Source organism: Hemicordylus capensis, chromosome 1 (assembly GCF_027244095.1).
Source record: "Hemicordylus capensis ecotype Gifberg chromosome 1, rHemCap1.1.pri, whole genome shotgun sequence".
Classification (NCBI taxonomy): Eukaryota; Metazoa; Chordata; class Lepidosauria; order Squamata; family Cordylidae; genus Hemicordylus; species Hemicordylus capensis.
In genome coordinates, this window is record NC_069657.1 from 333,984,068 (window position 1) to 334,006,600 (window position 22,533).

The 22,533-nt window shown below is 43.0% G+C and overlaps 1 protein-coding gene across 1 annotated transcript in view; it reads left to right on the forward strand.

Annotated features, from left to right (window-relative positions):
- Positions 1 to 2,272: 2,272 nt before the first annotated feature.
- CCN6 (cellular communication network factor 6) overlaps positions 2,273 to 22,533 on the forward strand; it is a 41,519-nt gene continuing 21,258 nt past the window's right edge. Inside the window, exon 1 of the mRNA XM_053282774.1 lies at positions 2,273 to 2,376. Coding sequence (XP_053138749.1) covers positions 2,273 to 2,376 — 104 coding nt within the window. The remainder of the gene's footprint in view (positions 2,377 to 22,533) is intronic.

Below are 22,533 nucleotides of genomic sequence, written 5' to 3' on the forward strand. Positions count from 1 at the left end.
TCTTCACAGACTGGCAGCAACTTCTCCAAGGTTGCAGGCAGGAATCTCTCTCAGCCCTATCTTGGAGAAGCCAGGGAGAGAACTTGAAACCTTCTGCTCTTCCCACAACCACTCCATCCCCTGAGGGGAATATCTTACAGTGCTCACACATCAAGTCTCCCATTCAAATGCAACCAGGGTGGACCATGCTTAGCTAAGGGAACAAGTCATGCTTGCTACCACAAGACCTGTTCTCCTCCTTCACCAATGGAGTGAAAGGTTCCTACTTTGGAAGAATTATTCTTGAAAAACAGATGCTCACATGAGAAAAGAACCTAACATTTGAACATGTTTATTCTAGTAGGAAGGGGGCAGAAACACTTTTCATTTCCAGTATCCACATGTCATTTAATGTGGTGAAAGGCAAAATTGTGAAAGACCAAAGAGAATGACAAAAGCTGTTTCACAGAAAAGAATAAAGTGGTATCACTTAACAGTAATGCAAGAGAAGTCTCTCTTAGTTGGAGACAGAACAAGAAGGTGCAGCTGACAAAACACATTGTCAACACTGATGATAAGAAATCCCTGGGCAGGATGTGCCACATGAAGATGTGCAAAAACATCATGAACCACAAAACTTTAGAGGAAACAAAACAGGAAGCATGTCCCGAATAATCAGAGAGCAGGCCTTAGACAGGTTACGCCGCTGAGTCAGGAAAACAAGGAGTGATCTGTTCACGGTGGAACGTTAAACATGAACATTATCATTGTGACAAATTTCTGCTTAAGATGGACCATGGGAAATTCATGCTGACACGCTTGTCTTTCTGTGATTCATCATACAAGTGAGAGAAGGAAAGGCTGTGGAATAGACAACATAGCTAGCGCTTTTAATACACTGTGAATTTCTGCAGTGGAAGAACACGTGTTCTGTATCAAAGTTGTAGGTGAGCAATCCTTGGAGTGCTTGACCCAGAGCATACTAAGGGCCTCCACTCAGTTAGAGCTACTAGTCAGAGCTACCAGCAGAAGCCACTTGCATTTTAAGCACCGCTATAACAGAAGTCTAGCCTACTATGCTTTCTAGATGCCATTAAAAGCAATAGAGGGAAGAATACTGGTCTGGACCTCTACTGGTAAGGGGCACTTGACCCTGTAAGCTCTGTGCTTCAGCTCTTTGACCAAAGCAGGGGTGTATCTATGGTGGGGCAGGCAGGGCACATGCATCGGGCGCCACTAGAAGGGGGGCGCCATTTCTTAAAATTAATTTTTTTAAAATGGCTGCTGAAAACAAAATGGCCACTGTGCATGCTCAAATGGCCTCCGTGAGGCCCTAGGCCATACCAGGCCTCACAGAGGCCTTTTGAGCAGGGGTGGTGGCCATTTTGTTTTCAGCTGCCATTTAAAAAAATAAATAAATAAATAAATATATATATATATATATATATATATATATATATATATATATATATTAATGGCCAGCACACATGCTCAAATGGACCCTGTGAGGCCCTAGAGGCCAGCAGGGGGAAGGTGGAATCTTTGCAGACCCCCTCCAATGGCCTTTAGGAAGCCCCCCAAAGGGGCTACAGGTGTTTTATATATATATATATATATATATATATATATATATATATATATATATATATAACTTATATTCAGATATGTGACTTGCATGTGACCTTCAGACTTGTATTTTTCAGCTGATATTATGGTAAAGTTATCTGAAAGATGGGTGTCAGATGTTTGGTCAGGGGGCGCAATTTCAATGCTTGCCCTAGGTGCTATTTTCCCTAGATACGCCTCTGGACCAAAGACAACTCAAATTCCAGACATTACATTGCATAAGCATACAGGTGTCTGTACATGCTTTGGTGTGAATGATTCTACAGACATTCATTTTCAAGTGAACTTTGGTACTGCACATGGCTCCTCAAATGCAAGGTACTGACAGGAAGCTTACTTCTGTACATGCATTGAAGATAATGTGTGAATAACTGTACATTCATGCAGGTCTGTACACTCATACACTGGACACAGATTCTATATGTGTTAAACCAAACATGAATAGGGTTCTAGTGTGTAGAACAACAGATGGTTAACCATTGGAGAAGGAGACTTTGCTTACAAATATGACTAAAATATGGTGAATCTAAGAAATCAGTGCACTATTTGAGAAAGGGGGGAAAAGAGGACTGAGAGGTTTCTTGAGTAGGTAGCTGCTCTGAAAGTTCCTGAAGAAGAACCGAGTTTAAAAGGAATATAGGCAAATATATGGAGCATAATTCTGCGAATGGCTATTGGAACTATGGCAGCCGTATTAAGAAGCTTTATACCTGAGTACCAGAGGCTTGAAGGCAAAGGTCAGGAGGATGGCCTACCTGTGAATGTCCAAAGGTATCCGTTTGGCTGATTGGTGAGTGGAGACTGGACTAGATAGACTTTAGTAAAGCAGTTCTGGTAAAGCATTTCATCGTCATTAGAATGACAACACTGGGGAGAGCCTTAAGGTCACTAGTATATTATATTATTATTATTTATTTACACAGTCAGACAGGTGTTATTGACTGGTTTGTTTTACCCAGACATCAAGTCCTTCCCAAGGACCTGGGATGCCAGAATTTTATTGTCAATGTTGTTGCTGTTATTATAGACATCATCGCAGAATATAGGCTATTCCCAGTAAAGTTGCATTTTGTAATTGGCTGATGGTGATTTCTGTGGCCCCTATGGTGTTGAGGTGCTCTTCAAGGTTTTTTGGAACTGCACCCAAGGCTCCAATTACCATTGGGATTATTTTGGTCTTTTTCTGCCACAGCCTTTCAATTTCAACTTGTAGATCTTTGTATTTTGTTATTTTTTCATCCATTCTGCTATCCCCTGGTATTGCTATGTCGATTATTTTGACTTGTTTTTCTTTCTTCTCGACTACAGTTATATCTGGTGTATTGTGTGGCAGATGTTTGTCTGTTTGTAGTCAGAAGTCCCATAATATTTTTACATCTTCATTTTCTACCACTTTTTCAATTTTATGGTCCCACCAATCTTTGGCTACAGGTAGCTTGTATTTTTTGCAGATGTTCCAGTGTATCATCCCTGCTACTTTCTCATGCCTTTGTTTGTAGTCAGTCTATGCGATCTTTTTACAATAGCTGATTAGGTGGTCCACGGTTTCATCTGCTTCTTTACAAAGGCGGCACTTGCTGCTTGTTGTTGACTTTTCTACTTTTGCTCTTATTGCATTTGTTCTAAGTGCCTGTTCTTGTGCAGCCAGTATTAAAACCCTCTGTTTCTTTCTTCAAGTTGCCATTCTTAAGCCATTGCCAAGTCTTGGTGATGACTGATTTTCCACTTATATTGTGCAAATATTGACCATGCAGTGGCTTATTTTTCCATTTTTCTGCTCGGTTCTTGACTTGTTCTTTCTTGTAGGCCTGCTTTGTTTCATTGGTGTTGAATAGTTTCTCGTTCTTGACCATTTTAAGTGCATCTCCTTCACTGTCCTTGATATATTCTTCAAGGCCTCTTTTCTCCTCCTCTACTGTTCGATGGACTTGCAGCATTCCTCTTCCACCTGAGCTGCGAGGGAGGTATAGCCTATCGACATCACTGCGGGGGTGCAGAGCATGATTGATGGTCATGATTTTCCTGGTCTTACGATCTAGCGTCTCTATCTCTGCATGGGTCGAGTCTATTACTCCTGCACTGTATCTGATAACAGGTATAGCCCAGGTGTTTATGGCTGGTATGGTGTTCCCGCCATTGAGTTTGGACTTTAGGATTTTTCTAGCTCTGCTGATGTATTAACTTCCAATTTTTCTTTTAACTTCAGTGTGTGCGATGTTATCAGCCTGGAGAATGCCCAAGTATTTGTAATGTTCTTTCTCTTCCAGATTCTTCATGTTGCTTCCATTGGGCAGTTCTGTTCCTTCTGTTTTTCTTATTTTCCCTCTGTTCATTATTAATGCAGCACACTTGTCTAGTCCAAACTCCATTGCTATGTTGCTACTGAATATATGGACAGTGTTTAGCAGTGATTCAATTTCTGACTGGGACTTTCCATACAACTTCAGATCGTCCATGTACAGCAGATGGTTGATTTTACTTGATGTTTTAGATGTTTGGTATCCGAGGCCTGTTTTGTTGAGTATTTGTGAAAGTGGGGACATGGCGATTATAAACAACAGAGGGGATAGTGAGTCCCCTTGGAAAATGCCTCTTCTAATGCTAACCTGTCCAAGTGCCTCGCCATTGATTGTTAACTGTGTATTCCACATGCTCATTGCTTTTTAAATAAATATCTGAATGTTTTTGCTGACACCAGTTGTTTCTAAACATTTTAGTATCCATGTGTGAGGCAATGAGTCGAAGGCTTTCTTGTAGTCAATCCATGCAACACTTAGATTGGTTTTTCTTCTCTTGCAATTTTCTAAAATCATTTTGTCAATCAGCAGCTGGTCTTTTGTGCCTCTGGTCAGAGGTGTATCTAGGGAAAATAGCGCCTAGGGCAAGCACTGAAATTGCGCCCCCTGTCCAAACATCTGAAACTCATCTTTCAGATAACTTTACCATTATATCAGCTGAAAAATACAAGTCTGAAGGTCACATACAAGTCGCATATCTGAATATGTGTACAGTGACTTAGATTATATTACATTTTTTTTTTTAAAAAAAAATATATATAGTCCCTTTGGGCGGGGGCCTTCCTAAAGGCCGTTGGGCGGGGGGTCTGCAAAGGTCCCCCCTCCCCCCACTGGCCTCTAGGGCCTCACACATGGACCATTTGAGCATGTGCGGTGGCCATATTTAATTTTTTTTTAAAATAGCCGCTGATAACAAAATGGCCACCGCTCATGCTCAAATGGACTCTGTGAGGCCTGGCATGGCCTAGAGCCTCACAGAGGCCACTTGAGCATGAGTGGTGGCCATTTTGTTTTTGGCAGCCATTTTTCTAATTTAAAAAAACGGCACCCTCCTTCAAGTGGCACCCGGGGCATGTGCCCTGCCTGCCCCACCCTAAATACGCCCCTGCCTCTGGTATTTGGGCAATTTCCTTTCTGTTCAACTGGAAGCTGTCTGTTAGTTAATAAGTGTTGCATCACTTCATCTGCTATTAGTATCGCTACTGAATATACGGACAGTGTTTAGCAGTGATTCGATTTCTGACTGGGACTATTATTATTATTATTATTATTATTATTATTATTATTATTATTATTATTATTTTCCCCTGTTTACACAGTCAGACAGGTGTTATTGACTGGTTTGTTTTATCCAGACATTGAGTCCTTCCCAAGGACCTGGGATGGCTAAATTTTATTATCAACATTGTTGTTGTTATTATTATAGATATTGTCGTAGAATATAGGCTGTTCCCAGTAAATTTGCTTCTTGTTGTTGTTGTTGTTGTTGTTGTTGTTGTTGTTATCATCTTGGCATCATGTTTTAGACTTAACTGTTCCAGATAGGCAGTTCTTACTGTCCTCTTGCTGTTGAATCCCATGAATAAGCTTAATTTGTAATGGTGTGAACCATGATACTAATTCGAGAATGAGCCTGGGGTGGCCTCCTTTTGAGGTGGGGTAAGGTGTCAGCCTCAGGCAAGTGCGCCATGGTGCAGCAGCATGTTCAGGCAGTCCACCCACCCCCACACTGTGGGCGTCACCCACTAGCTAGCTGCCGCTGCCACCTCTGGTCTTTTTCTGGAGTTCCCATTTCTGGACACACTCCCTCGTCAGCCACACCCACCAGCCCAGAGGCCAACATGGACACCACCCCTCTTCCCCCTCATCTTCTGGATGTGTGCTTTGTCTCTTGCCACTGCGACTGGCATGTGCTGTTGTTTGTTGTATCAGGCAGCATGTATGCCTCCCGTGTTGCCACTCCCTGTCACTCGTTGCTGCCACACTCTCCCTTCCAGCACCAAGCTTGTCTGCTTTTAACACTGGAGCGGAGAGACAGCAGGAGAGAGTGAGTTGGTTGATGGTGCAGCAGTGGTGGCAAGAGTGGGCAGCATGCACCCAGCTTTGCTGGCCCCTGCCTACTCTTGCTGCTGCTGCTGTTGCACAAGATGAGGGAGAAGAGGAGCAGTGGCAGTGTTAGCGTCTGGCCTGGCAGGCAGGGCTGGGGAGGAGAGGGTGGGTTTATATCAGCCTTAGGCTCACCCAGGGGCTGGGGCCAGCAAGGGGGCAGGGCAGCACACAATTCACTTCAAGTGGCGACTGGCAATGAACTGCTTCTGGAAGTGGTTATGCCATGCTTGCCATGGTGCCTTTGGGAAGCGGGGGAGTGGGGTGTATGTAGCTCAGTGGTGGAATTCATGCTTTGAATACAGAAAGGTCCAGACCTTGGTATTCCCAGGTAGGGCTGGGATGGACCCCTGTCTGAAACCCTGGTGAACTGCTGCCAGTCAATGTCGACACTGATTTTACAGGTCTAAATATTGCACGTGGCCCCTCACTAGGGTCTTGCCCTAAGCTGATATTTGCTCAGACACCTGACAAAGGAATGCTAACATCTCTTAATGACTGAGAGAAATAGAAACATAAGATAATGACTAGTAGATGTCCTTGAATGAAGGATTAATAATGGAAAATTCTGCAGAAACCTCTGTGAATGGGGAAAATGGTGACTCTTTGCCACTTCAGCTAAGGATGTATGTATGGTCACTGTAAAATAAAAATAAAAAATTGCAGACAGGCAGTTTTCTGGGTGAGACAGAGACAGAATGGACATGTTGAGAGAGACACAGCTGGACAGAGTGACAGAGCTGGAAGCTAACTGAAGGCATGTTAGGGTGCCGGGATGTCTCTTTAGGGATCTATGTAATCTGGGGATCTATATAATCTGTGGTTGCTTTTATGAGTGCACTGCTATCTAATGCTCAACCTATTCAAGCCTATTCAACTCCATCTAACGGTCAACTCATATATTGGCAAACAAACAAAATATTACAAAGATACCCTAAGCCCCCAGTGACATCTTCTCCTAAGGAAGTAAGAGTAGCACTCCCCTGAAACTTCTCAACACTTGGTGACCAAGACTGACCAATGGTCTGCCTCAGGAGAAGGTGGCTTCACCTATGATATTAGTTAGCAGCTCCATTTGGTCATTATTGGTTAAAGAAGTCCAGTATCATTTCATGGGGTGATACCAAGGGGAATCTTGTTCTCTTTTTCTTGATTTCCCTCACCTTGTATCTCCTCTTTTGTACAATCCACACGAACAAGCAGCTTCATGGATCCTGCTGAAACCTGCTCCCAGAATTTCTTTTGTGTCATAGATTCACTTGTAGAGATCCACTTGCAGAGAGGAGAGCTAGTCTTGTGGTAGCAAGCATGACTTGTCCCATAGCTAAGCAGGGTCTTGTTATGAACGGTCTATAACATATCAGAACCAGAGGTACCAACTCAGAAGTATGGTGAAATATAGGCCTGTCTGATTTCAGTTTATTAAGAAATGATACCTGAACTCGAGGTGAACTGGCACCCAGGTCAAACTGCTCTCTGGAGCAGGAGGAATCCAGCATTGTTTTGTAAAATGGGTGAACACAAAGGCTTGGGCCTGGGCTACTCATATGCTAAAATGCATCTGACTCACTATGTCTATGGAAGAGTCTGCCAGAGGCTGATCTTCCCCCTTCCCTGCAAGAAGCCAGAGTTAATCGTTATCAATTGCTCTCTAGAGAAATTCAACATAGCCAAATGCATACACAGTAAATGCCTGTAGATTTTAATCCTCACCTCACCAATGCTACAAATCTCTCACACACCTTTTCATGTATACTTTAAATATTCTCTTGTTTTCAATTAAACACTGGGTAGAGGTACACAAGCTGTCTCACACAGAATATCCTGAATCCTGTTACTAACTGCTGACTTTTTAACACCTTTTGGGAAGATGCCATTGTGGCTCTCAAGTGCAGATTTGCCTTGGGCAATGCTCCCCACCCCTCCCTTTCTGAGCGCGCAGTTTACAGAAGATGAGATTCAGAGATCTCTCTGGACTGGCGAATATCCTGAATAATTAAGATTTTGTTCAGAAGGTAGCAGCGAATTGTCACCTTTTTGGACACCCAGGAAAAGAGGAGATTTTGAATAGATTCTATTCAAGGATCAAAGAGAAAAACACTATAAAGAATGAGGCTTTAGACAGAGAGTTCAGCAATCTTTGGCCTACAGCAAAAGGCTGCTCACAGGATCCCAGGGTTTGCTGCTAAGCCGCGGGGCAAAGCAGGAATTCTGTTCATGAACAGAAACTACAGCAATGCCTGAGTTTTGCTGCCCAAGCTGCGTGATCTAAGCACTGCAACAACTCCTGTCTCCGCCAAGCGCCTCACTCCTTCAACTGAAGTGATCCTCTGCTTTCAAGCCTCTGTTCCTGGTAAATATGCTGCTTCTTTACAAGCCTTGGAATTCCCTTCATCCTTTCCCTGCTCCCTTCTCCTTCCCCACTTCTTATCCTCAACTAATCTCCTCAAAACCATGCCAGTCCTCAGCCTCTCTCTTCCCCCCGTCTTTTCTGCCTGTAGCTGAAATGTATTAGCCTTTAGGAAGATTTAATGCACACACATATGTTAGTTAGGCACACGGGTGAATATTGGTACTGGTTAGGATGTTCTGTTTAAATACTGTTGCTAATGATAGAGGGTTCTGCTTTCTGCTTTGCTAAATTATGTTGTTAGTCTTTATACTCAATAAAGCCCATTGAACCCTTTTGAGTAGTTTGATCTCCTTTCTTCATTGCGTCCAGATCAAACGTGGTCACCAATATAAAAGAACTTGGCCCAGACCTATTTTCTATACTAGCTAATGAGCATATTTAGTATATGAATAGAAGACTTGTCACTGCAAGATATTCTCCTCAGGGGATGAAGCTGCTCTGGGAAGAGCAGAAGGTTTCAAGTTCCCTCCCTGGCTTCGCCAAGATAGGGCTGAGAGAGATTCCTGCCTGCAGCCTTGGAGAAGCTGCTGCCAGTCTGTGAAGACAATACTGAGCTAGATAGACCAATGGTCTGACTCAGTATATGGCAGTTTCCTATGTTTTCCTATGTTTCACCAGGTGGAAAAGCCTTCTGTCTCTGAATCACATGCAAGCTCACATTTGTGGTTAGCAAAGCAACAGGGGTTCCTTCTTGTAGTGGATTGCTAGAGATGAACGGCACATCACAAGGAGGAAGCCATGTTAAGCAGCTACAAAATATGGCAACTTGATTATGTACTCTGACCACTTTCTCCCTTGTTTTCATGGATTTAGTATCATATTTTCTCATTGAAATCTAATTTTTTCTCTCTGCTCAGCTTCTCTTTGTTCATTGTATGTTGGGAAGCAGGGAACGGCATTTTTTTGAGTACTGAATTATTTTATATAACTATTTGAATGACTATTTAACATGGTCAGCCTACCACCAACTTGACCACAGGAGTCCCTGCTACGAAATTAACATTTGTGAATTGTGGAATGACATTTTATATTTCCAAGGTACTTTCATATGTACCCCATTCATCTTTGATACAACCTAATAGAAGAGTAACTGAGGAGTTACTTGGCACTTTGGTGGGTGTGGCTAAGTCCGCTGTTGGCCAGCTGTCCAAACAGCTTTTTATTGTTTAGCATATTAGGTTTCCTCCTGGGGTGGCTAAACCTATGCTAAACCAGGAGTGTGTGCTTGGAAAAAATAACTTTTTGAAGTGTGTGTGTACCTCAATAGTAAAAAGCAGCATTTAGAAGTTAGAAGTGCAATAATTTGAGGTGTCTTGGCTAGATGTTATTAAGTGACTAATCAAAATCATCTTGCTTGTATTTCAGTTTTGTCTAAATGTTTCATTTTCTGTCACCATGATGAGTGAGCTAATGAACTGCTGCCAGCTGCCTTTAACATCTAGATTTTTATTTTATCATAACAGTGACCCCTAGTGTATAGTTTGCACTCTGTATGCTATATATTCATTATCTGAAGTGAAGAGACATTTTTCTTGTTTCATGGAAAAGCTGAAGACTGCTTTTAAGTTACAATTACTAACTTAATTGTGCTCTCCGAATCCCAACAGGAATAAACAAAGCAAAGCCCAGCAAATATGTTTTCCTTTGAATTTTTCTATTTCTGGCCTACTACTATAGTAGTACGCCAGAGATATTAATGTGCCAACAGGCAAGAGACTGAAATAGAATTAATCAGAAATTCTCCTGCTACAACCTCCAATTTAGCTGTGAGAAGACTTCCCGCTCACCCCATCATCTTGGAAAATGAATAAAATGGAAGAACAGAAATACAGAGTTCTTAAATAATCATCTTAAAATTTTTCTTTATTTCCCTCTCCATGTTTACAGGGATCTTTCTGTTACTCCTCCCCTCCCTTTTAAAAAAAGATTGCACTCTGGAAGGCAAAGGAAGGACCTGTGACCATCACTTTGTAGATCAAGTAGTATCAAATGAGACAGTAGTGACATTGTACCAGTGATACAGACAAGATCAGACAGGGGTGATAAATGTGATAACATGCAAGAATGTAAGAGATGGTCAAGATAAAAATGACAATTAAGCATGGGGATAGGCGACCTTGGTGTGAAAGAGCTGGAATGCTTTGAGGAAGAAGGTTACACGCAAGAATGGTGTTAGAACTGAAAAGAATATAATAAGAGGTTGGGAGCAGTCTAGGCAAGTAGGCAAGGTGTTCCTTCGAGCTTCAGTCCAAACTAGTGGCAATTCTGCTCCCTCCACTTGCCTTCCTGTTTTTGTAAAACCCATAGCCAGCCAGCCAGGATAAAATCTACTTAGTGTTTCTCCCAAGTGTTTCTCCGCTTACGAGTACCCAGCCTCAGGATTTAGACAGAAGCATCCACTGGGAACTTTAATTCCACTACTACAGTTGGGTCTGTAAGGGAAAACTGAGAAGTTGGGGAGAAGCCAATGCTCAAGTAAGAACTCCCTGTCCCACAACCAGAGATATATTCCAACAAGTTATTCCAGGACACTCACTCTCTACCCACTAGGAATATGCAGGTCAGGTTACCTGCATAGCTAGTTTGGCCCTAGGCAGAGCATTCATTCAGCCATGGCTGCAGAGTGTTGTCCCATCTCCTTTGCACTATGGGGGAAATTGTGTACTGACTTAACTTCCCTCCCTAGGTGGTAGCAGTGTCTTCTACAAAGAGGAAGGATGCTGTTTGCACAAAGGGGTCAAAGGCCACAACACCCCAGGTGACTTCATACTATGCAATGGAAAAAACAATGGGTCACACAGTCATCCAGGTTGGTGGACACCAAGCATTCCACACTCCACTCACTGCTGTGCTGGCCAGAGTCTTTAGATGTGTTCTTCCTTGTCAAATTAGGGCACAACACAGAGTAGATGCCGGCAGAATTCTAGTGCAACTGCCTACATTGGGTGGCTGGGCGGGTATTGTCTCAATGGCAATATTATATCTCCAATGAATGACTTTTTAAACATAGAACTGTTAGGTGTATGCACAGTCACTGAGAGAAGGCATGTAGAATTAGGGCTGCCATATGGAAATGAGGGCAGGTCTCCTGGACCTTCAGTAGATGCACAGAAGAGGGAAAAAACTTCCCAAAGCCATAAACCCTGGCTCCTTGCCTTGAACTCACCAAATGAGAATTCAGGCTTCTTGCCCTCCTGTCTTTCAAGGATCTGCGGAGTTATTCTCCTGCAGCCAAACTCCATGGCCGCATATCCTTCTCAGCACCTCCAGCCTAGTTTCTTCTAACAAAAAACTCCCTTCTTCCTGGCAACAGCTTTCTTGGCCCCACCCACCTGATGTGTTGGTTGGCTGAGCCCTGGAGTTCACCTGCCTGTCAGTCAAGACAGGGTTCCCTTCCTGTTAACTCTTTAGGGAGAGGGGAGACTGATCACTACATGCGCCTCCTTAAACTGAGACAGGCAGCTGGAAACAGGAGTTAACAGCTTCTGTCTCAAAAGGGATGGGAACACTTAACTTCCTAACTTACTAGCTATACAAACAAAATAGTAATACACAATACATTTCAAAATAACAATTGGACTCTCTTGTCCTTTTACCTCCGCCCTCCCCAAGAGTCCTTCAGGTTCCAGTGGAGTCTTCAAAATATCCTGGTAACAAGGATACACAATATTCCTCTTCTTTTTCTTGAGTTGAGCTCCTTGTAGCCAGTGGTTCTCCCCCACTGACTGCTTATGGTTAAGGACCATGCCCGTATGAGGGGCCTGGTCTGGACCCAATAGCATCATCTCTGCCCCAATGCCCCTCTCAGAAGCATCAGTGGTCAGAGAGACAGTCCCTTTAATGTCTGAGGCTTCAATGATGGGATTTCTGTTTTAAACTGAGGGCTGTTTTTAATACCTCTAAAGCAGTTTGATACTCCCTCCCCAACATCTCCTCATTTGGGTTTGTTGGTCCCAGCTGGTCTGAGGACCAGCACCTGTTCTTCTGAGTCAAAAGACGCACTCCCTGGCATGTAGACCCTGCTCGGTCTTCTGCTCTGTTTGGGCCTCCATTGTGCTGTGTAAGGGAGAGGGTCTCTGTCAGTGTGTCTTGGAACTTGCCCCCAAAGACCAATACATTTCCTCCCTTGGGAGCTTTATTCCCCTCCCACTGATAGTGAATCTGTCCCAGAGTCCCTCTGGCCTCTCTCCCATAGACTAGCTCAAAGGACAGGTAGCTTCACCAGAGGCATTTTCTCCTGGACTTGGGTGACGATAGCCCGCACTTGGGATGCCTGGGCAAGCTGCTGGGCTGTGACAAGCGAAGGGTCTATGGCTGATATCATAGCACCAGTGTCCCTCCATGCTGTGACTTGCTGGCCATTGACCTAAACACTCTCTCACCTCTTGGGTGGAATAGCCTCCACATCAAAACAAGGAGGTGACCCCTTTGGGTTTGCCACCCGCTTTGAGTTCCTAGTGGTAACTAGGTTCACCTGAGCCTTAGCCTTGGGGCAGTCTCTCTTGAAGTGCCCCTTTTGTACAGTTTTGACTTGGAACCCCTGGGTTCACCTTGTCTGTACACTTGTACATGTGTGTGTGAATGACTGTCCCTTAAAATTGAACCTGGATATAGGCCCTTCAAATGCATGGTACAGATAGGAAATGTACTTTTGCACCTGTATTCAGCATAACAGCTGAATGACTGTACCTATGTGCAGATCTTTACCTCGTAACATTTGTATGAGTGTTAAATGTAATGTTTGAATGGGCCTAGAGTTGAAAGGGTACTTGGAGATCTTCTAGTCCACTCCCCTGCTCCATGGAGGAATCTTTGATGACTCAATTCATCTGTGCCCATGTGACCCCTCCGTCTCTCTTCATTGCTAAATGTTTGTTACCATCAGAGAGACACCAATAAATTTGGTGGTGGGTTGGGGTGTTTGTTTGTTTGTTTGTTTGCAATTTTATGAACATTGCCTATGAGGGGAACTATAGAGTCAAATCTTTCTCCTGAAAATTCTGTGTAGAAACCCCCTAACCACTGTCCACAGAACCTATGCTGGGATAAGTGTTGTGTGCTTTCCCCAGCAACCCAATTGTATTTAAGAGAGGGTGTGGGATAGTTTCCATGGTATCATCTCAGCATTCCTGCCATTAACACATGTTATATCTCCATTCAGGAGATTTAAGGGGCAGTGGCAGATTAACCTTTTTGCCACCCATAGGCAATGAGGATTTGCTGCTCCTCTCTGACCAACTCCTGACACGAAAAAACTAATATAGGAGCCAGCGTGGTGTAGTGGCTAGAGTGCTGGACTAGGACCGGGGAGACCCGAGTTCAAATCCCCATTCAGCCATGATACTCTGGGCCAGTCACTTCTCTCTCAGCCTAACCTACTTCACAGGGTTGTTGTGACGAGAAACCTAGGTAAGTAGGTTTGGGCCCCTTGAAGGAAGAGCGGAATATAAAATGTATAAATAAATAAATAATATATACATGCATCCAATTGCCAAAATGACATTCAGGTCCAGCCCAGTCCCACCTCTCCTCCTCTGGTCCCTCACCCCTGGCAGCCAGCAGCAGTATAAAGAACTGGGCAGCAGGCATGGGAGCAGGCTGGGCCCAGGCCAGAGCTCCAGCTGGCTGCCTGGCTCATCCAGTCACCCTCCCTCCCTGCCTTTCCCTCTTTGCCTCGCCTCGCCCTCTCTCATGCTCATGCACTTCCTGGTTCTCTTACGGTGCTGCAGCAGCACACCAGGGCTGGGGGAGGGAGAAGTCTGCAGGAACACCTGCCCTCCCTCCACATGCTGTCTCCTCCTAGCCGGCCCCCTTGGCTCTTCTTGCGCTGGGGGTTTCCTTCCCACCCGCTGCTGTTCTTCATTCTCGCCAGCACCAGCTGCTAGGAGATGCAGGGAGAGAAAGAGAGAGGGCCCGGAGAGTAGCTGTAGAGCACTGTTATCCCACCATTCCATAGCTGTCACAGAGGTTGACAGGTTTATGCCCGCAAGAGGTGATTGCGGGCGGGGGGGGGGAGCCAACTTCTGTGTTATGGTTTCCTTACAAAAACACACCACACCCACATCAAAATAATAATAATAATGATAACAACAACAGCCTATATTCTGCGATGATATCTATAATAATAACATTGATAATAAACAACATTGATAATAAACAACATTGATAATAAAATTCAACCATCTCAGGTCCTTGGGAAGGACTCGAAGTCTGGATAAAATAAACCAGTCAATAACACCTGTCTGACTGTGTAAACAACAACAACAATCCCAGAAAGACAGCAAGTGCTGATTATGCAAGGAAGCGGATGAGGAAGTTGAGCACCTTGTATGTTGTTGTAAGAAAATCGCGCAGACTGATTATAAGGAAAGACACAATAAAGTTGCTGCAATGATCCACTGGAACTTTTGCAAGAATTACAAATCACCAGCATGCAAGAATTGGTGGAATTATCCAATTGAGAAGGTCACAGAAAATGAGGAGGCAAAAATCCTTTGGGATTTTCGAATACAAACTGATAGGCATTTAGCGCACAATACGCCAGATCTGCAGGCTTGATCTTCTTCCTTCTAGTGAGTGCACCGCCTACAACAGCCGATCTACTTGGTGTTGGGCCAGATTCACCTCTCTTCTCCCTTCCTTTCTGTTCCAGGCAGCCCTTGGCCTCCTGACCCAGCAACCTTCTGCAGGCTCTGCTCAGGAAGGGAAGGGAATGGATCCCCAGGTTTTGCTGGCTTGCTCTCCATTCCATCCCTCCCTCTCACATGCCACCCCCTGGCCCATCTTTTGCATCCCGTCCCTGGACTCCATCCCCGACACTGTCTGCCTTGCAAGATACAGTATATAAATTTGCCACTGTATGCAAGTGCTTACTTTGCCTATGCGGAAATCCGCCCCTGATAAAGGGTGGGGGGGAGGGCCATGCTTTTACCTCTTTTCATGAAGGCAAAGGGCAAATTCCTCCACATGCTGATGGAATTATGGCCCAAGAGGGATACTCATTTTTCAGAGGTTTTTGTAAAGTGCTTGCTTTAAACAAGCCAGATTTAGAGGAGATCTGGTCTTGTGGTAGCAAGCATGACTTGTCCCCTTAGCTAAGCAGGGTCTTCCCTGGTTGCATATGATGGGAGACTTGATGTGTGAGCACTGTAAGATATTTCCCCTTAGGGGATGGAGCCGCTCTGGGAAGAGCAGAAGTTTTCAAGTTCCCTCCTTGGCATCTCCAGGATAGGGCTGAGCGAGATTCCTGCCTGCAACCTTGGAGAAGCCGCTGCCAGTCTGTGTAGACAATACTGAGCTAGATGGACCTATAGTCTGACTCAGTATATGGCAGCTTCCTATGTTCTATGTTCACCATTTTAAAACATTTTAAAGACATAAGTTCCAAAACTTCACCAAAAACCAGGGGATTGACCAATTATCTTCAGATTTGCTACAGGGACAGGGGTCCCTGATCTCCTTCCCCACAATTCTGGCAGGTTTATTGGTTCTAGGGCCAACCAGTGATTCTTGGTGATATCCCCATTCACCTCTATGGGAAAAAATTCTATTCCATTTTGCTAATTCTGAAATTCTGAAATATTTCCAAAATTAATTTTGATATTCTGGAATTAATTCCTATGTTACTGATCCAATTAAAAAAAGGATCTGATTTGGATTTTATCGAATTTTACTGATTTGGGGTTATTTTGGATAAAATCTGAATTTTTGAATCCAAATTTACACAGACATAAGAATGTAAGAACAGCCCTGCTGGATCAGGCCCAAGGCCCATCTAGTCCAGCATCCTGTTTCACAAAGTGGCCCACCACGGGCCACTTGAAGTCTACAGGCAGGAGTTGAAGACATGCCTTCGCTCCTGCTGTTACTCCTCTGCAACTGGTACTCAGAGGCATCCTGCCTCTGAGGCTGGAGGTGGCCTATAGCCCTCAGACTAGTAGCCATTGATAGACCTCTCCTCCATGAAGTTATCCATACCCCTTTTAAAGCCATCCAACTTGTTGTTTGATGCCACATCTTGTGGCAAAGAATTCCACAAGGTGATTATGCGTTGTGTGAAAAAGTACTTCCGTTTGTTGACCCTAAATTTCCTGGCACTCAATTTCATGTGATGACCCCTAGTTCTAATGTTATGTGAGAGGGAGAAGAATTTCTCTCTGTCCACTTTCTCCACACCATGCATGATGCATGGCCTCTATCATGTCTCCCCACAGTCATCTTTTTTCTAAACTAAAAAGCCCCAGTGTTGTAACCTTGCCTCATAAGGAAGGTGCTCTAGGTTCCTGATCATCTTGGTTGCCCCCTTCTGCACCTTTTCCAGTTCTACAGTGACCTTCTTTAGATGTGGTGACCAGAATTGTATGCAGTACTTCTAATGTGTATGCACCATCAATTTGTATAAGGGCATTATAATATTAGCAGTTTTATTTTCAATCCTCTTCCTAATTATCTCTAGCATGGAATAGGCTTTTTTCACAGCTTCCACACATTGAGTCAAAACTTCCTATGTGCTGTCCATTACGAACCCAAGATCCCTCTCCTGGTCAGTCACTGACAGCTCAGATCCCATCAGCATATACGTGAAGTTGGGGTTTTCTGTCCCAATGTGTAATCACTTTACACTTGCCAACACTGAACCACATTTGCCATTTTGTCATCCACTCACCCAGTTTGGAGAGATCCTTTTGGAGCTCCTCACAATCTGTTTTAGATTTCACTACCATAAAGAGTTTGGTGTCATCTGAAAATTTGGCCACCTCACTGCTTACCCCAACTTCTAGATCATTTATGAATAAATTAAAAAGCTCTGTTCCAAGTACAGATCCCTGGGGGACACCACTTCTTACTTCCTTCCATTGTGAAAGCTCTCCATTTATACCTACCCTCTGTTTCCTGTCGTTCAACCAGTTACCAATCCATACATGTACTTGTCCCCTTATCCCATGACTGCTAATTTTTTTCAGGAGTCTTTGATGAGAAACTTTGTAGAAAGCTTTTGGAAGTCCAGGTGTACTATGTCAACCAGATCAACTTTATCCACACACCTCTTGACACTCTCAAAGAAATCCAAAAGGATTGCAAGGCAAGATTTACCTTTGCAGAAGCCATGCTGGTTCTCCCCCAGCAGGGCTTGTTCTTCTATGTGCTTAACAATTTTATCCTTGAGAATGCTTTCCATCAATTTGCCTGGGACAGACGTTAAGCTAACCAGCCTGTAATTTCCCAGATCGCCCCGGATCCCTTTTTGAAAATTGGTGTTACATTTGCTACTTTCCAGTCCTCCGGTACAGAGTCTGATTTTAGGGATAAGTTATATATTTTTTCAAGGCGGTTGGCAATTTCGCATTTGAGTTCTTTGAGGACTCTTGGTGGATGCCATCTGGCCCTGGCGATTTACTAGTTTTTAATTTTTCCAGACAGTTTAGAACATCATCTCTTGTCACTTCTATCTGACTCAGTTCTTTAGCCTCTGTCCCCGAAAAGCCTGGTTCAGGAACAGCCTTCCTCTGCCATAAAAACAGACACAAAGAACTCATTTAGCTTCTCTGCAACCTCCATATCCTCCTTAATAATCCCTTTCACTCCCTCATTGTCTAACAATCCAACTGCCTCCCTGGCAGGTTTCCTGCTTCTGATGTATTTAAAGAGGTTTTTGTTATCCCCCTTGATGTTTTTAGCTAAATGTTCCTCTGTTCCTCTCTTTTCGTTTCCCTTATTGTCACCTTGCATTTCTTTTGCCAGAGTTTGTGTTCCTTTCTGTTCTCTTCATTTGGGCAGGCCCTACAATTTTGGAAGGAAGTCTTCTTCCCCTTTATGGTGTATCTAGAAATTTGACCTCTTTGTCATTACCTGACTGTGAATTTCCCCAGTCTGTGTGTGGGTAATTGAAGTCACCCATAATTACTGCCCTGACTCTCCTTGACGCCTCCCTGATTTCCTGCTGCAACTCCCAGACCCTGTCAGAGTTTTGATCCGGAGGGTGATAGCATGTCCCCAGTAGCACATTTTCTCTCAGGCCTTGTACTGTCACCCACAGGGGTTCTGTGGATGACTCCAGTTCTCCTAGGTTTTCTACTTAGCTAGATTCTATCCTTTCTTTAACACACAGTGCTACTCCACCTCCAAGGTGCTGCTCCCTGTCCTTTCTATAGAGTTTATATCCAGGGATAACAGTGTCCCACTGGTTCTCACTGTTCCACCGACTATATCTATTTCTTTTTTAGCAACCAAGCACTCCAGCTCACCCATCTTGGCTCAGAGGCTTCTCAGACCTATTGCAACTTTTGAATCTAGTGCTATTCTTGTGAGTTCTATTTAGTTTTGGGGAAACATTAGATTCGTACCCTGGTGTAGTGGTGGCCAGCATAATGGTACCATAGGCTTGTCCTGCCCACTCAGTATAATCCACTTCTAGCTAGAAAGCATCTAGTATTAATGCTGCTAAATAGTTCCAAAGACAAATTAGCTTCATCGTTATTACCCTGAATATTCAAAAAGGGTAGGCATTATTACTCAAATTATATGTGTTAAAAAGGATCTTTCACACTGGGTCAAACTTGAAAAGAACATTTAAATGGCAAGCAATTTTCTCTCTTTGCCGTTTTCTGTATTCCCATAAGTGGCATTGAAGCAAAAGCCTTCCTTGCACTCTATACTAATTTTCTTTCCCCCTTTAATCCAACTGTGAAATCATAAAACTTAGTGTTTATGCCAATGATTTGTCACCATGGAGACATTCATGATGTCATGCATTCATTCTCAAGGATATGGCCTCCTTTGCTACAAAACAAAACAAATAGATATGCTAGGAATTAGAGCATTTTGAACCCGAAATCTCTATTAAGACATTTTGCTGCTCAGTTATCTGTTAATAACAGGACCTTTGATATGGATTCCAAAACCAGCTTTGATGCTTTTTTTTATTACTTTGAATGTGATATTTGCATGTCAGCTCGCTTTCATTGTCACCTCTGTTTTGTAGATGCTGATACGCCACCTCACTTAATAATATGCTTTTGGCAGTTACACCACTATCCTTGTGTATAATTTTGTTCTGATATTATGCAAATTTTATTTCTTCTCAAGAGCAGCAGTTTAGTCTCTGAACAGAAAATGTTTTAAAATGCTACTCAACCAATGTGCTCTATGATGTCATTCAAAAGCCCATGTTTTATAAGCAATACTTATGTGGTTTAATTCAACCATAATTGCTCTAGGACCTCAGAATTTCAATGTTAAGAACTCTCCAGTGTCCCTTAGAAATCAGCTGTTTGCTTCTCTGTTCTCTTGCTGAGCCAAAGGCTGGAAATGCGATTGTGTGACATCTATGCTTGCCAAAGCCCACAGTGACATCAGTCCACATCAGCCACATGCTGTCAGATGACACTCATAGCCAATGGCTGGTTAAAATGCTAGTTTATAAAAGAAGATACATCTGTTCTTGTGTAAAGTCCAAAGGATCAGTGGCCAACATCTAGATTAACAAAGTGCTGCTGTAGTTAACACTGCACATCCGTTACAGGGCGAGATTTTCATCAATATCCCCTTTCCTCTGAAGCATTCTGTGATTCCCCAAAATATATCCCAGAGGGCTCTATGACCCTCAGGAACATATTTTGGGGAGTTAAAATTGGCTTCAGAGGGAAGGGAAGACTGATGAAAATTGCCTCTCTTCCTTAGCAAGCACACAGTGCTTCATTCGTCTGGATGTCGGCCATTGGCAATAGGTCACCTGCTGATAAGCTGTAGATATTATCTTAACAAATGTATGTGGAATTTAAGTTCCACTGGGGCTTATTTCCATGCAATGCATTTTGGGTAAGAGTGCCAGAACTAGAAAGAATTAATACATGAGACCAGCCATTACAGATAATTTATTATGAGGAATTTGTGGAGTGTATCAACAATTCAGCTGCACATTGATAACCAGTTTGCTTAATTTTTTTTTAAAACTGGGCGGAATCCAGACTAAGTAAGTCATGACTAAGTCCCATTGAAATTAATGGAACTTATGTTAGTCATGTCTATTTTCATGGTGTTTAGTCATGACTAACTTAGTCTGGATCCTGCCCACTGTTTTGAACTATGTGCAAGTGGTACAGAAGTGTTTTAATAAATGCATACACTAACCAAGAAGACAGAGGAGAAAGGATGTACTTTCACTCTGTCCCAACCCAAGCCCCATGCACAAAGATGCCCGCCCTGGATGGTCATTGGTGCATGTCTGAAGGAGGATAAGGAACATGATGCATGATGTAGTGGTTAGAGTGTTGGACTACGACTGGGGAGACCTGAGTTCAATACCCCATTCAGCCATGGAGTTTACTGGGTGATTCTGGGCCAAACCCTTAGACTCTCAGCTTAACCTACTTCACAGTATTATGGGGATAAACATAATGCTGTACTTCTTTCTGGGCTTCTGGAGGAAGAGTTGGATATAAATGTAAACAAACAAACAAATGTTGCTCTTAAAGCCACTTGGTATGGTTTGGGAAAAAACCTGTATGGGCCCACAGAAAGCTGCTGACTGCTTCATAATATCCCATCTTGATTTGGAATTGAAGAGATTTAGGGAGCAAAGTATCAAGGTGACTTGCAAATTCATTATAGCACTGGAACTTGCCCAATATACTTACACTGTGTTGTACTGGGGTAGTGCTTTTTTGTGTTGGGCTGAATGGGTTCACATACATACTGTACATGAGGAATTTTCATACACTATTTCAGTACTCTTGTGGCCAAACAACCATTGGTAAGACAAACATAAGCCACAAAGCATCTAAAGACCATCTAATTCAATTCCCTGTCTTAGCACAGAATCTTAAACACATTAAATCATATTATCACTCTGCATTAGCTTCCCATCCCAGGTTTATTTTCCATGATTATAGCATCTGTGTGGCAGAAAAGCCTGCTAAATTCAAGATGCATTTTAACAAAACAATCCAGATAGTTAATCCAATTCATCTCAAATCACTTGTTATAATTGGTATAGTCTGGTATAGAAGATCTTTAGAGCTAAATAGACATTTTGGAATGTGAGGCAATAAAACAAATGGCCCATCCATCCATCCAATTTGTCTGTCTGCCTGTCCATCTGTCTAACAGGTTAAATAACTGACAGTTTGTTGCCCTTTAATAGCACCCAAGATAGAATCGGTTGGTTCATGGTAGTCTTGCTTAGTTCCTCCTGGTTAATAACATATTTTCCTCTTGCTATTGCACCACATTCCATCTTTCCCAGTCACTTTTTTGTTTTGCTTTGTCCTTGATGAATGATTAGGTGTTGTGTTGTTCCTGTATATAGCAGTTAACATTATATAACCCCGGAAGCTATTTTACCATTTCAGAGAGTACATATTTGCTTGTAGTGATTCTTATTTTTCAGAGTTTTTTGTGCATTTTTAATGTTTTCCCTTTGAACCTTCCCTGATTTGTTTGTCTGCCTTGAATTACAGCATTTCCAAACTAAATGCAGTGATCTTGTTGAGGCCCCGGTCACAGTGACACTAATTATTATTATTATTATTATTACATTTATATCCCACTCTTCCTCCAAGGAGCCCAGAGCGGTGTACTACATACTTGAGTTTCTCTTCACAACAACCATGCAAAGTAGGTTAGGCTGAGAGAGAAGTGACTGGCCCAGAGTCACCCAGCTAGTTTCATGGCTGAATGGGGATTTGAACTCCGGTCTCCCCGGTCCTAGTCCAGCACTCTAACCACTACACCACGCTGGCTCATGTAGAATGACTTCCTTGAATAATATTCCTGTTTACACAGGCCACTTCTTGTCCTGGTATATGACAGTGAAAGTGATAGACTGAATCCATACACTTTCTGTGACAGATTGAATGCTTATATAAGGGGGTATTTTATCCGTTGGATAACAGCATCCCCACAGTTTATATGTACACTATTCCCCCACCCTCCTTAATAAGGTTTCACATTTGTCTTTTTTATTTAAATATCATTTTATTGATTGAATTTTATTGCTGCCATTTAACATGATGAGTTTGACTATTAAGGCAATGAATAGAAATGCTAACATTGCTATTTAGAGAGTCAGTGTTGTGTAGTGGTTAGAGTGCTGGACTAGGACCGGGGAGATCC